The 15,719-nt window shown below is 32.2% G+C and overlaps 1 protein-coding gene across 3 annotated transcripts in view; it reads right to left on the bottom strand.

Moving 5' to 3' along the window:
• Window positions 1-15,719, bottom strand: part of LOC145297770 (uncharacterized) — a 576,130-nt gene that overhangs the window by 349,548 nt on the left and 210,863 nt on the right. For all 3 annotated transcript variants that reach the window (XM_080144014.1, XM_080144016.1, XM_080144015.1), the window contains exon 11: window positions 9,481-9,662. In XM_080144014.1, the coding sequence (XP_080000140.1) occupies window positions 9,481-9,662 (182 nt within the window). The remainder of the gene's footprint in view (window positions 1-9,480; window positions 9,663-15,719) is intronic.

Genomic DNA, 15,719 nt, shown 5'->3' with positions numbered 1-15,719 from the left:
AAATGAAAAATGAAAAATTGAAAAATGAAAAATGAAAAATGAAAATTGAAAATTGAAAAATGAAAAATGAAAATTGAAAATTGAAAAATGAAAAATGAAAATTGAAAATTGAAAAATGAAAAATGAAATATGAAAAATGAAATATGAAAAATTGAAAAATGAGAAATTGAAAAATGAAAAATAAAAAATGAAAAATGAAAAATGAAAAATTGAAAAATGAAAAAATGAAAAATGAAAAATGAAAAGGATAAATATATATAATATATATAAATATATAATAAGTGTTTTATGGTACAAAAGCGCTTTAAATAAGGCCGGAAAGACTCTAGGGTCCCCTGTCATCAACAAACTCATCCGGAGTCAATCGTTGAATTTCTATAAAAAGAACAAATGTCACGCAAGTGCGAAGACTTAAGTGGGGATTACTTATAAATTTATAACGAATGGATGAGAAAAAATTATATATATATATATATATATATATATATATATATATATATATATATATATATATATAATAAAATGAAGGGCGAATGGGATTACGAGCAGAAAAAGAAAAGAAAATTTAAAAAAATTACAAGTGAATTATACGTTGTAGAATATATACAATTGTATAAAATATATGTACAAAATGGGATGTGTGGGGAAGTTAAAATTTAAAATATATCCCCAAATAAGTCCAAAGATTTTACGAATTCCTTCTGTCGACAGAGAGAGGGCCTGTGTGAGAGGATAGAGACTGACTCCTGAATCCTCATGTGATTCGAAGAGTCAGCCCAGTGTAAAATCCTAAACCAGTCTATTTTATATGCATTGGCACACGCTGGATATTCAGCGAGATGCTGACCAATAGCAGATTCCAAGGTGAACGAGGGGTGAGGAGGCTTACCTAGTTTGATGCTTGCTGGAACATGTTGGTTTATTCTTGTCTGCAAATTTAAACGGGTTCGACCTACATAGACAGCAGCACACTGACAATTGAATTGATAAATCACATTACTATTTGTCATGTAGGGCAAACCATCCTTCATAACTGAGGGAAATGTAGACTTAACACAATAAACACCGCGAAGAGCAACAGATGGGAAACAATTTGATACAGACTTGATAACAAGGCTACCCAAACATTGACTAGGGTGACCAATCCAAGGGAGTTTTAAATAAACAGAACACTTGGAGGGACCAAAAACTGTAGGAGAATTGTGAGCTTTAACTTTATTATAAATAATAATATCAACCAATTTCTCTGGATGACCATTGTGAATAAAAATGTCTTTAATCTTCTTTAATTCACAATCCAGTTCACTAGAAGAACAGATTCTTAGGGCTCTATACACTAATGTCTGAATGAGCCCTGTTTTTCTTGAAGTGGGGACGAATGAACGTCGATTTGTGTAGAGGCCGGTAAATGTCGGCTTACGATAAATAGTCGTAGGAAAAGAGTTCTTACCACGTTCAATTAAAACATCAAGAAAGGGCAAGCAACCGTCATTTTCATCCTCCATAGTAAATGTCAATGATTTATGGAGGGAATTAAGTTTATCGAAGAAAGCTAAGGCATCGTTTTCTGATGCAAAAAGCTGCAAAGGTGTCGTCAACGTATCTAAAGTATATCGATGGTTTCGATATACTGTTAAATAGTGCAGACTCATAATATCTCACAAAAATGTCGGCCAATGCCGGGCCCAGGGGACTTCCCATCAGAACCCCAACAATCTGACTATAGATGATATTATTAAAGCTGAATTCTACAGCTTGATTACAGATTAATAGGAGTTCAGCAAATATATCTCTAGGGAAGGGTGTGGGGTTAAATCACTGTTGTAAAGGGAGTCAGCACAAACATTTATAGTCTCTTGTAGCGGGGACATTGGTAAATAAACTGGATACGTGGAAAGAACACATAAAACTGTTCTCAACACCAGGTTGCAATTCGTGTAAGTAATCAACTAATCTAAATAAGTCACTAATACAACGTTTAGTGTATAGAGCCTCGACCGGTTCTATAATGGTTAGAAGCCATTGGGCTAAGGAGTGCTGGGCAGACCCCGCTATAGACAAAATAGGTCTAAGCGGAATACCTTCTTTGTGGATTTTAGGAAGGCCATAAAGTCTAGATCTCAGAGCCAGAAGCCTTATTTTTTTTATATATATCTTTTGTAAAATAACCCTTTTTGTAGAGGTAGAAAAGGCGCTTCTGTATTTGACTTCATTTTTATAGGTGCTATCGTGAATATCGGCAGGACCAATACAAAGGAATTTATCACGATCTTTCAAAATAACTGACATTTTCTGGACATAGTCCGCTCGGTCCAAGATAAGCACATCAGCACCTTTGTCAGGTCTACAAATATAAATATCCTTGTTAGATTAAAGTGTTTTAATGGTTTTAAAGTGTGTGCTGGACCAAACAAAATCTTCAAAGTCAATGTTTGAATTTGAGTAACGAAGAGCCAAGTCCTTCAAACTGGCCTTCACAGTGGTTACATGTTCAGGTGTAAGAGGATCGTGGTGTTTAAGTTGAGAAAATAAAACTTCAAATGCTGCAAGTGTTTCTTCTTTGTCTATACGAGTCGGGGGAACACAAAAATTCAACCCCTTAGACAACACTGCAGTCTCAACTTTAGAAAGGACAAGATTTGAATAATTAAAAATATTCTTTCCTTCAGCACTAGAGTTAAGTCCAAATCTAGACCGAACAAATAAATCCAATTGATTATTTAATGTAATAGAAATATGTTGTCCAGAAAAATCCTCTCGGTTTGCCAAATACTTTGATAGTCGAAAGAAGTCATAAAAGCTACAAAAACTTTTAATTCGAGAAAATGAGACAGTCTTTAAATTAATATAAGAGACACGTTGTCTGCATAATCTGTTTATTTCATCGTGAATGAAAGCCCGTTCTATTTTGAGGCTAGGTGTTACCTTAGAAGAAATAATTATTTTGTTAATATAAAATGAAGAGACGCTTGCTTCAAGGCATGAGTGAAGAAAACGAATGGTTAGTTTTATAGATATTATTTTGCTCCTGTAACGAGATAGTTTGTTCATTTCTTTGATTTGTTCATTGTTGTACCGGGTCCGAAAGAATTTAAATAAGTGTTTTACGGTACAAAACTTATAAAGCGCTTTAAATAAGATTGGTAAGACTCCAGGGGCCCCTTTTATCAACAAATTTGTCTGCAAATTTAAACGGGTTCAACCTACATAGACAGCAGCGCACTGGCAATTGAATTGATAAATACTATTACTATTTGTGATGCAGGGCAAACCATCCTTCACAACTGAGGGAAATACAGACTTAACACGATAAACCAAGCGAAGGGCAACAGATGGGAAACAATTTGATACAGACTTGATAGCAAGTCTACCCAAACATTGACGAGGGTCACCAATCCTAGGGAGTTTTAAATAAACAGGACACTTGGAGGGACCAAAAATTGTAGGAGAATTGTGAGCTTTAACTTTATTATAAATAATATTATACACCAATTTCTCCGGATAACCATTGTGAATAAAAAGGTCTTTAATCTTCTTTAATTCACAATCCAGTTCACTAGAAGAACAGATTCTTAGGGCTCTATACACTAATGTCTGAATGAGCCCTGTTTTTCTTGAAGTGGGGACGAATGAACGTCGATTTGTGTAGAGGCCGGTAAATGTCGGCTTACGATAAACAGTCGTAGGAAAAGAGTTCTTACCACGTTCAATTAAAACATCAAGAAAGGGCAAGCAGCCGTCATTCCTATCCTCCATAGTAAATGTTAATGATTTATGGAGGGAATTAAGTTTATTGAAGAAAGCTAATGCCTCGTTTTCTGATCAAAAGCTGCAAAGGTGTCCTCGACGTATCTAAAGTATATCGATGGTTTCGATAAACTGTTAAATAGTGCAAACTCATAATATCTCACAAAAATGTCGGCCAATGCCGCGCCCAGGGGACTTCCCATATATAATAATATAGCATCCCTATCCCTACATATAATAAAAACGTCGGAGTTTCCCCCTCTGAAATAAAATACCGTAGCTTTACAAGAATAGATGCCACATACAAATTTATTACGTCTATACTATTAACCATTAGCTTATGTAACCATAGAACGACATTTTTGACACATTCATTCGTTATAATAAAACCCTAGATTTAATCCCAGGAGTGACATCATCATCATTTCAATCACCTACAGAAGAAGCAGTTCATAATTTTTCCCCTAATCACTAAGTCCTCCCACCGTCCCCATCCTACACCGCTTACATTTACACACAGGGTACTGATATTGAGACCTTAGAAACCTTACCCTTCATAAACTCATAGACATAGCATTCACCTTCCATTCCTCGAAACAAAATATGAGGTCTCCTCTGATATGTTTCTGCATTTCTGATACATGACATTCTCCTATTCAAGAATGAAACTACTTAATATTATTGTCCTCACTTACCGTTACAGAAATGCGATTACATTTAAACTAACTAAAACAATTCTAAACTACGTAACAACAAAAAATATATAATGAGGTGGCGGGGTCAATATTTATAAATGGATGATAACGTGTTTCATTATTTTCGTTGTTGAACCCCAAACAAACTTAGTCCGTCACAATTTACATACTCATACTATCCCTCCCTCCCCTCCCTCCCTCCCTGTCCATCCATGCGATTTTTTTTGTTTTTGTTTTTGTTTTTTATGTTTCTCGTTTTTTTTTTTAATTTTCCCTTTCAAACAGTTTTCTTTGGGTTTTTTTGTTTTGTTTTGTTTTTTATTTATTTATTATATTTCATTAGCAACGAAAACCCCTTATTTGTTTTTTGATGTTTTCCTTCTTATTTGTTTTTGGATTTATTTATATTTGTTTTTTGTTTTTGTTTTTGTTTTTTTTTTTTAATTTTTACGTGTACAAGTGAAATTATTGAATCCAAGTATTGCAGTAATTACAAAAAAATAGAATAAAAAATAAATGCAGGAAGAAGTGAAGTTTCGTTTCCGCAAGATAGGATTTCATGTTTTGTTCTTTTCGAGAATGAAACTAATCTCCTTATTAAACCACCACTTCCAAAACGTCACATTAGTGTCCTCGCTTAACGCTACAGAAATACAATTACATTTAAGCCAACTAAAAACCATTTACAACTGCGTAGCAACACAAAAATATAATTCACATTTCTTTTATTTTCGTTGTTTTTTTTTTGTTGCTGTTGTTTTTTGCATGGTGGCATTATTTATAAATATACGATAACGTTTTTCGTTATTGAAAACACAACGAACTTAGCCTGTCACAACTTATATACTCATACTATCCCTCTCTCCCTCTCTGTCTAAAGTCAGCATACGCCTTCTAACCCTAACCCACACCTTGCGATAAGTACGAATAACGTTTCGTGTTTTTTATTCGATTTTTCTCAGTTTTTTTTTAATTTATTTATCGAATTCAAACAGTTTTATTTGTTTCTTTTTTGTTTGTTTGTTTTTATCATCAAAATTAAACGAAAACCCTTTATTTGTTTTTTGGGTGTTTTCTTTTTGTTTATTTTTTCGGTTTATTTTTATTTGTTTATTTTTGTTTTATTTTTTGTTACGGTCATAAGTGAAATAATTGAAACTAAGTATTTCAGTAATTAAAAAAAAAAATAAATAAATACACTGAATAAGTTTGGTTTCATTTCCTTAGGATGAGATTTGATGTTCTCGTTCTTAAATAAATTTCTGGCTTCTTAATAAAAATTTGAGGCAAACTATTTCTAGTTTCGGATACCGCTAAGTAATCAGTCAATATTACCACAGTTTCAACTGCTAAATTAATTTTTTTTTCCTTTTTAGCCTATTTCCACCCGGGATGTCTACGGCGTCTAATTTTTTCTTTTTCCCTCATTTCCCTTTATCTTTTATTTTTTTACGGCTAGGGGTTGCTCAATAGCCTTTCTACACCACCTCTCTCCACCCGTTCCTGGCAAGGAGAGATTGGGGGAATCCATTCCGATAGCCGTTCTTATATGAGCAGTTAGGGGTGTCTATTCCGAAAGCCGTTCATAATATGAGGAGGTTGAGAAGCAACAACAACAACAACAACAACAACAACAACCATACTTTAATTTTTTTCGAGGGGGCACGCATTCACAGGGCAACGCCGGTTAGCGGCTACTGCTAGTATATATATATATATATATATATATATATATATATATGTGTGTGTGTGTGTGTGTGTGTGTGTGTGTGTGTGTGTGTGTGTAAATATATGATACAATATATAATATGTTTGTAAATATATGATATATATAATAATATATAATAAATATATATTATATTATTTATAATGTATATGAATAAATATCTTATAAACGGCTATATGTCTGCCTGTCTGTCTATTGATCTGTCTGTCTCTCGGTTTCCATATTTTCAAACACTATCTCCTTCGAAACTAAAAAGTTTCACAGCGGCGCTAGGGTCCTCAAATGATTGGATTTTTAAAAACTGTTCTTCAATGTGTCTTAAATCAGTTGAAATAGTTTTAATGAAGTCAAAAATGGGTCAAAATTGAAAGAAATCGTTAAATATTTTGTATATTCATCTAAGTTTATTTTTAATTTTTAATCGGTTTATATACGTGTCACATTGGTACAGTGGTAATGAGTTTTGAAAGCTACAGTTTCGGTTTAGATTCTAGCTCATGCCACCCAAATACTTTTTTTTACTTGTAAAATCATGACTCTATAATGATATATACAAAATCTGGACAAATTAAAATATTATATTTAAGCCCCCCCCCCTGTTAGTATACAATATATAATTATAAATACATACATACATACATACATACATACATACATACATACATACAAACAAGCATAATATGATGATGGCAGCAACTCGTTCTCGAATATTGCCATTACTTAATATATATATGGCTCAAATGACGAAAACATGAGTGCAACTAACAGCACCTGCCAGACAGCCACTCCTATCAACCTTCTATAGTCCAACACATCCACTGATCACCGGGTTCAAACTGTGGTGCCCTGAACACCTACCAAGCCAGACCCTGGAAATTCCAGAGCCTTTATTGCGATTCACGCCCATATCAGCATCAGTCCTCATTGAATGTCCGTTTGTCGTTTCAGGCTACAGCCAGCCTTTTTGCTATCGAGATACACAGTGATTGCAAAGTGTGTATTCCATTGCATATCAAGTAATGCCTGTGCTTGAAACTTTTTATAGCGAGGAAAGACTTTGCACGGAGACAATCCCACTTTCTAAACAACTGACACATTTAACCAAAACAAAGAGCAAGACAACATCATTGGAAGCATGCATACATACATACATACATACATACAGACATACATGCATACATACACACATGCATACAAACATACATGCATACATACATGCATACATGATGATTGCAAACGTCTTTTCAGACGAGTGCCACTCCCTCAGACACTTAATGTCCATGAGCCCAGAAATGACTTCTTTTTTTTTCTTAGTTCACACGCTCACGCAGGCATGATACTGAAGACGGTCATTGAGATCAATTATTACATGTTTCCAGCATTTCAAGCCTCCATGCGTCATAACTTTTCCATCGCCACAGGACCATTTATATAGACAAATGCCTGAGGGAGTATCTATACACAGGTGATGTTACAGAGTCTTAGCTTTGTACGACAGCTAAGTCTCTCTCTCGGTTCAAATGTTGAGATCCAGCAACAAGCAAGAGCAAGATAGCCAGCAACAAGTTAAACTGAAGACCAGCTTAATGCGGGTACTGGTCTCCCGCTTTATGGTTTTTTAAATCAGAGATTTGCTTCTCCTAGAAAGGTTGCCTTCACCACGGCTTATGGGAGCCCTCTCCACCCCAACACACAAACACACATGGTGCTAGTTGGCCGTTGACCCCGAAAAAGGGTTCATTCGCACTTTGGAAGGTCTTGTTTTTAATCCTTCAGGGAGATTAGCCACCCTCCTCACCAAACAAGTCTGGTGGGGGAACCAGTTTAGTCGCCGGTGACATACATACAAACATACATGCCTACAAAAATACATGCATACATACATACATGCAAACAACAAACAAATATACATACAAACATACAAACACACAAACATACACGCATACATACAAACATACATGCATAAAAACATACATGCAAACAAACATACAAGCATGCATACATACAAACATACATGCACATAAACATACATACATACAAACATACATGCATACATACAAACAACAAACATACATGCATACATACATGCATACATACACGCATGTAAACATAAATACATACATACATACATACATGCAAACATACATACATACAAATATACATGCATACATACAAACATACATGCATGCATACGTACATACAAGCATGCATACATACATACATACATGCAAACATACATACATGCAAACATACATACATACAAACATACATACAAACATACATACATACATACAAACATACATACATACATGCATACATACATACAAACATACATGCATAGATACATACATGCATACATACATACAAACATGCATACATACATACATACATACATGCAAACATACATACAAACATGCATGCATACATACATACAAACATACATGCATACATACAAACATACATACAAACGTACATACAAACATACATACATACAAACATACATACATACATGCAAACATACATACATGCAAACATACATACAAACATACATGCATACATACATACAAACATACATGCATACATGCAAACATACATACAAACATACATGCATGCATACATACAAACATACATACATGCAAACATACATACAAACATACATGCATACATACATACAAACATACATACATACATGCAAACATACATACAAACATACATGCATACATACAAACATACATGAATGCATACATACAAACATACATACATACAAACATACATACATGCATACATACATACAAACATACATACATGCAAACATACATACATACATGCAAACATACATACAAACATACATACATACAGGCAAACATACATGCATACATACATACATACAAACATACATACATGCAAACATACATGCATACATACATACATACATACAAACATACATACATGCAAACATACATACAAACATACATACAAACATACAAACATACATATATGCAAACATACATGCATACATACATACATACAAACATACATACATGCAAACATACATACAAACATACATACATGCATACATACAAACATACATGCAAACATACAAACATACATACATGCAAACATACATACATACATGCAAACATACATACAAACATACATGCATGCATACATACATACAAACATACGTACATACATACAAACATACAAACATACATACATACATACATACAAACATACATACAAACATACAAACATACATTAAATTAAATAGAATTAAAATCAAAATAAATAAAATAAAATGTTAATACATACGTAAAGAATATCATCTGGATTGGCAATGTCGTAATTTGAATCGAACTTGATCGAGAAACTCTGATCGGTTGGGATATCGATATTCCATTCACAGTTCAAAGAATTCGGGTAGTTTTTACCTAAGTCATATCCGGGCGACATGATCACACCGGATATCTGGTCTCTTACATTAATTTTACAACCTGAAACACAATAAAAATAAAATTATATTGAATGATTATATTACAATGACTAGGGCTATGACAACAGCGTATTCTTTTCATCGTTTTGACTCTCGAGTATATATCCGACACAGTTAGACACAATTAATCAAACAAAAACCACATCACTCTATATAAAAGCATATAAGATATTAACGGATACACACTCGAGAGTCGAAACAATAAAAAGAATATGCTGTTGTCCTAGCCCTAATTATAACATATAGTTTCGTGTCTCCGAATTTAAAATGACTAGCACCAAAACCATTACAGGTTTAAGGAATTGTTACTTTATTACAAACACATTAAACAAAATTAGCCAACAAAATCCAGAAATAATATTAAAGCATTTTTTAATAGGAAATCAAATATAATACGTACATAGAAATACGTTTGAAGCCATCGCAACGCAAAAAATGAATAAACAATTTTAAATTAATGTTATTCGAGATATATATATATATATATATATATATATATATATATATATATATATATATATATATATATATATTAATTTTAAATTGTTTCTTCTTTTTTTTGCTTGGCGATGGCTTCCAAACGTACTTTTATATACGTATTATATTTGATTTACTATTTACCAACGCTTTTAAACAGGAACCAACCAAGTATTCCTTTAGCATCCGATGGACTATAAAAAATAATGGACTACAAAAAAATATGGACTATAACAAAATTCGTTGAATAACAACTAAACGGACGTGAACTGCCTAAAATTACCATCATGGCGCGTAAGAAGAAAAGAATTCTTGACAAGGGCGAGTTTCTTTGCCAAAATATATCGAATAATATTAATTTCAAATTGTTGATTTTTTTTTCTTTTGCGTTGCGATGGCTTCAAAACGTATATCTATATACGTATTCTGTTTGATTTCCTATTGACCAACACTTTCAAATAGGGACCAACCAATTATTTTTTAAATATTTTTTATGACTAACTATAAAAATGGAATTCAAGAGTCCGACACACACACACACACACACACACACACACACACACACACACACACATATATATATATATATATATATATATATATATATATATATATATATATAATTCATCTTTCATCACGCTTTTTGAAAGATGGAATCACCCGCTCGTCGAAGACAAGATGCAAGCAAGCAAGAAAGCAAGCAAAAACCCACAAGTTTGTTTTTTTGCTTTGTTTTTTTACTTCTATAGATATATACAGGGTGTCCCAATAAAATATATACACTCTTTAAATGACCATAAAATCTCCATTTAGTATAAGAAAGAAAAGTTTCATACATAAACATACTGCGAACAAATATAGAAACCAGCTAATTATCGAGAGTGTTCAAATTATTGGCCATTGTGATCCATGAACAGCTGACAACGCTCACTGATTGAATCGAAAACGTTCCTAATCAATTCAATTGGTATATTGACATATCTTCTTTCAATGGTTGCTTTCAACTCATTCATTGTAGCTCGTTTTGTGCTGTGAACCCTGTGTTTAACATGCTCTCTACTCCTGCATTGGGGGGGGGTAAAATCCGGTGAGCGTGCACAGTACTCGATACTTCCTCTTCGTCCTATCTGTTTCGCAGATGACTATTAAGATGTGCTCTTACGCCATGATGATAATGAAGAAGTGCTCCATCCTGCTGGAAGTGCCATTCTTTATTCCGTAACATCTCTTGGGAACGTGGCATAGCGTATTCATGTAGCAAGTTGAGATAATTTAAAGAGTGCATACATTTTATTGGGACACCTTATATACACTCAGATATTTGCTTTAATTTGTTAAGTAAGTATATTATTATTTTGATTATTCGGATTACTATCCTCATTTTGAGTGTTATTTTTACAAGGTTTCGGTCGATGTGCCCTTTTACTTTCTTCAGGTGTATCTTGTCGAACTGGGAAATCTGCAGGAATTTCGAACAGAACTCATTATTTATTCCACCAAAGTAGCATCCATGGGAGTAGCATACTTTCGTAGAAGTCCCAGGTAATTCGCAATTGAATTTAGAGTTTAACTTATAATTAAATTGACCAAGTACTTTATCCATTACGCAATTGTATTTTGAGCATAACCCGCACTGAGAATTGAACCTTCAACCTTCAGAAGAGTGTAACTTACAACTGAATTGACCAAGTACTTCATCTGTAAACGTCTACCTGACCCATAGCTGACAGAACGAGACCATGATACTCCCGTGGATTAAAAAAAAGGCTCTCCGTTCGAAATTACGTGCAGATTCTCGAGTTCGAGAAGATACATTTGCAGAAGGTCGGTGGTTATATCGAGTGAAACGTTGTGCAAACGACGCTAAAGATGAGAACAATACACGGATAATCAAATTATAAAAAATATTAATATTTCAGCTTATAAAGTTGAGGGTTTTTTTTCTCACTCTTACATTGATAATTAAATAGCTACTTTGCTATTCAAAACTTATTTAAAAACGAACTTAATATACTCAGTCATGGATTTACAAGCGACTTCATGAAGATTAACTAATTTGCATATTTCTTTGAAAAACGAACATTTATTAATCATTTTTATGGTTTTTTATTGGATGTTTGGTTTCAATTAGCTATTACGCCTAATTCTATTTATGTATAGTTTCTACATCGTGCATAATTGCGTAGAATTTAAGATGAAAACATTCTTGCACACGGACATGTTTTATCTTTTTTTTTTTTTTTTGTGTGTGTGTGTGTGTGTGTGCGCGCGCAATATATATATATATATATATATATATATATATATATATAGAGAGAGAGAGAGAGAGAGAGATACAAATACATATTTGTGTGTACATATATATAGATATATACGAATGCATATTTTTGTATGTATATATATATAAATACATATTTTCATATATATATATATATATATATATATATATATATATATACAAATACATATTTATGTATATATATATATATATATACAAATACATATTTATGTATATATATATATATATATATATATATACAAATACATATTTATGTATATATATATATACAAATAGATATTTATGTATATATATATACATATATACAAATACATATTTATGTATATATATACATATATATACAAATACATATTTATGTATATATATACATATATATACAAATACATATTTGTGTATATATACATATATATACAAATACATATTTGTGTATATATTCATATTTGTATATATATACATATTTGTGTATATATATACATATTTGTGTGTATATTTACATACATATTTGTGTACATATATATTTGTGTATATATACATATTTGTGTGTGTATATATGCATATATATGTGTGTGTATATATACATATTTGTATGTATATATATATATACATATTTGTGTGTATATATACATATTTGTGTGTATATATCTATATATATAAAGTAGTAGCGTTCGTGTGTGTGTGTGTCTGTGTGTCTGTGTGTACAACTACCAATGACCAAAGAAATATAAAGGCCATGTGCATGTACACCTCTCCTTGTGATGAAATATTAATGCCCATGTTAGGATACTTCTGTCAACGGAGACATTATATTCTATATGTACTTTCAATACATAGGATTCTTCAAACCACTTTTACATTATTGAGTTACGGTCATTAACATATCACATTAAATGAAATCTATTTAAATAATTACCTCGACAACATTGCTTATTCGACATAATAGCTTTGTTTCAACTGTACTAATTAAAACATTTTTCATTATTTAGTTTATTTAAATTTAAAGTTATATTTGATTTAACTTATTATATCTGAAATCTGAAGCCGTTTTAGTTTCAAACCAAAAACCAGAAAACCAAAAGGGGAAATAACTGTGATAGTTTAATTGAAAAATTACGTTATTAAATATTTCCTATTTTTGTTTTCATTTCGAAATATTATTCTAAGCTGAATTATTATTTTCATTTTTAATTTGGAGGAAATTTTTTTCGCTTATTTTTAATTTTTAAGTAACCTTTTTTATTTGTTAGAGAAAAATAAATAAGTAATGTTCTCATTTACTTCCATCCTCACGAGGACAGAGTTAGCCAGAGACACATGTGAACCAAATCCATCATCCCCTGCTCTTTTTTTTTGTTTATAAAATATAATCGGTGTTGCACAGAATTTATTTTAATAATTATACCATAGAAAGTGTGTTTACTTGCCTGCGAAACAGATTTTCTTTATAATTTATTTAATATCCTAAATTAAAAATGCACATTTTTTATGACGTGACCCAGCGTCATTTAACACCTAGAAAAAAATGGTCAATGCAAAGTTTCTTTCCAGCTCCTCAAAAAACTGAAAATGACGACTTTTAATGGCTTTCGATTGTGCTGAAAACGAATATCACATTTAAATTTAGGGCAGATAAGTAGTTTTCATAATATGAAAGATTGTTTTTTCAAAAAGTGGGGGATCACTTTCCTATATTATTTTAACGTAAAATGGTCACCCACTTTCTAACCACCTAATAATTTCTTTATATCATAAAATAAATTTAACTGTGATATTCGTTTTCAGCACCACCGAAAACCGGCGCTGTTTTTTTACTAAGAGATTCGTTTATTTTTTCATAATTTAGGATGTAAATAATGCTGTCAGTAAGCTTACACGAGCGGTCGGTTTACAAAAATATATTTTTGTTTTTCATTTTTTTTAGGTGGGTATTCAATTATAGAATTTGTATAGTTTTTACCAGGTGCTTCTGTAGTTTACTTAACTGCCTCCTAATGTAAACAGAATTTTTGTGAAATGTTAAACTGCAGAGACACCTGTTCACAACTATACAAGTTGTATAATGAAAAAAGAACGAAAAACAAAATTATGCTTTTGTAAACTTACTAACAGGATAATTAGCGTCCTAAATTATGAGATAAAAAATGAACGCATCTCTTAGTAAAAAAAAGCGCCAATTTTCGGGGGTGCTGAAAACGAATATCACAGTTAAATTTGTTTTATATGAAGAAATTACTAGGTGACCAGAAAGTGGGTGCTCATTTTACGTTGAATTTATATAAGAAAGTGATCCCCCACTTTTTGAGAAAGTAATTTTTTTCATATCATGAAAACTACTTATCTGTCCCAAATTTTAATGTGATATTCGTTTTCAGCACCATCGAAAACCATTAAAAGTCGTCATTTTAAAGTTTTTGAGGGAGTTGGAAAAGAAACTTGACATTGACCCCAAAAATTAAGATCTGTTTTTTTTTTTTTGTGGCCTAATATGTTTAAGCAGTCTTTATAAATAATATGAAAGAAGAAAGTTTGAAAAAAATTAACATTTTAACGTAGGGGATAACTTTTCTATATAAAATTTACGTAAAATGAGCACCCACTGTTTGGCCACAAAGCGTTCAACTAGACATGTCATCTCTAGCATTTTTTTTTTTAAGTTTGACGATCGAGGGGGGTGGGGGTGAAAAAACACGACAAATAAATTTTTTTTAGTTTTTTGTGGTGGTGGAGGGCCGGGGATTACATTTGAAACATAAAATAACGATAAATTTAATTAAATTTTATGAAACCATTCTGTACTTTCACCTAACAATTTTATAAGCAGAACGAACCTCAAAATATGACAAATTCAATTTTTTCGGGGTGGGGGTGGGAGGATTGCATTAGAAATATAAAATGACGAAAAATGTCATTTAATTGTTTTTGGAATTAATTTTTGGTAGATCTTTTTTTTTGTGATCTCACGGGCAATGATTTATTTTTAATTTTTTTTCTTTTGAGGGGGGGGGGTTCATTCCAGTGCTGAATATCCGGAGAATAGTTTTTTCTCTTTGTAGCCCTTCTGCCGAAATATCTGGTGAAGAGGATATCACGTACTTCTTTTTTGGGACCGATTACATTTGCATGTTTTCATCCATTCTTTTATTTTTGTTGTGGGGGTATCCACGTTGCCCATGATGAAAATAATTAGTATACCGGTGTGTTTCAAACAGAACTTCATGTCAAGGCAGGCAACGCTGGGTACCCATGCTAGTATATATATATATATATATATATATATATATATAT

Source organism: Euprymna scolopes, chromosome 18 (assembly GCF_053919585.1).
Source record: "Euprymna scolopes isolate OS-2025 chromosome 18, ASM5391958v1, whole genome shotgun sequence".
Lineage (NCBI taxonomy): Eukaryota > Metazoa > Mollusca > Cephalopoda > Sepiida > Sepiolidae > Euprymna > Euprymna scolopes.
Note: the sequence above shows the minus strand (reverse complement) of the source record. Positions and strands in the feature narration are given on the sequence as shown.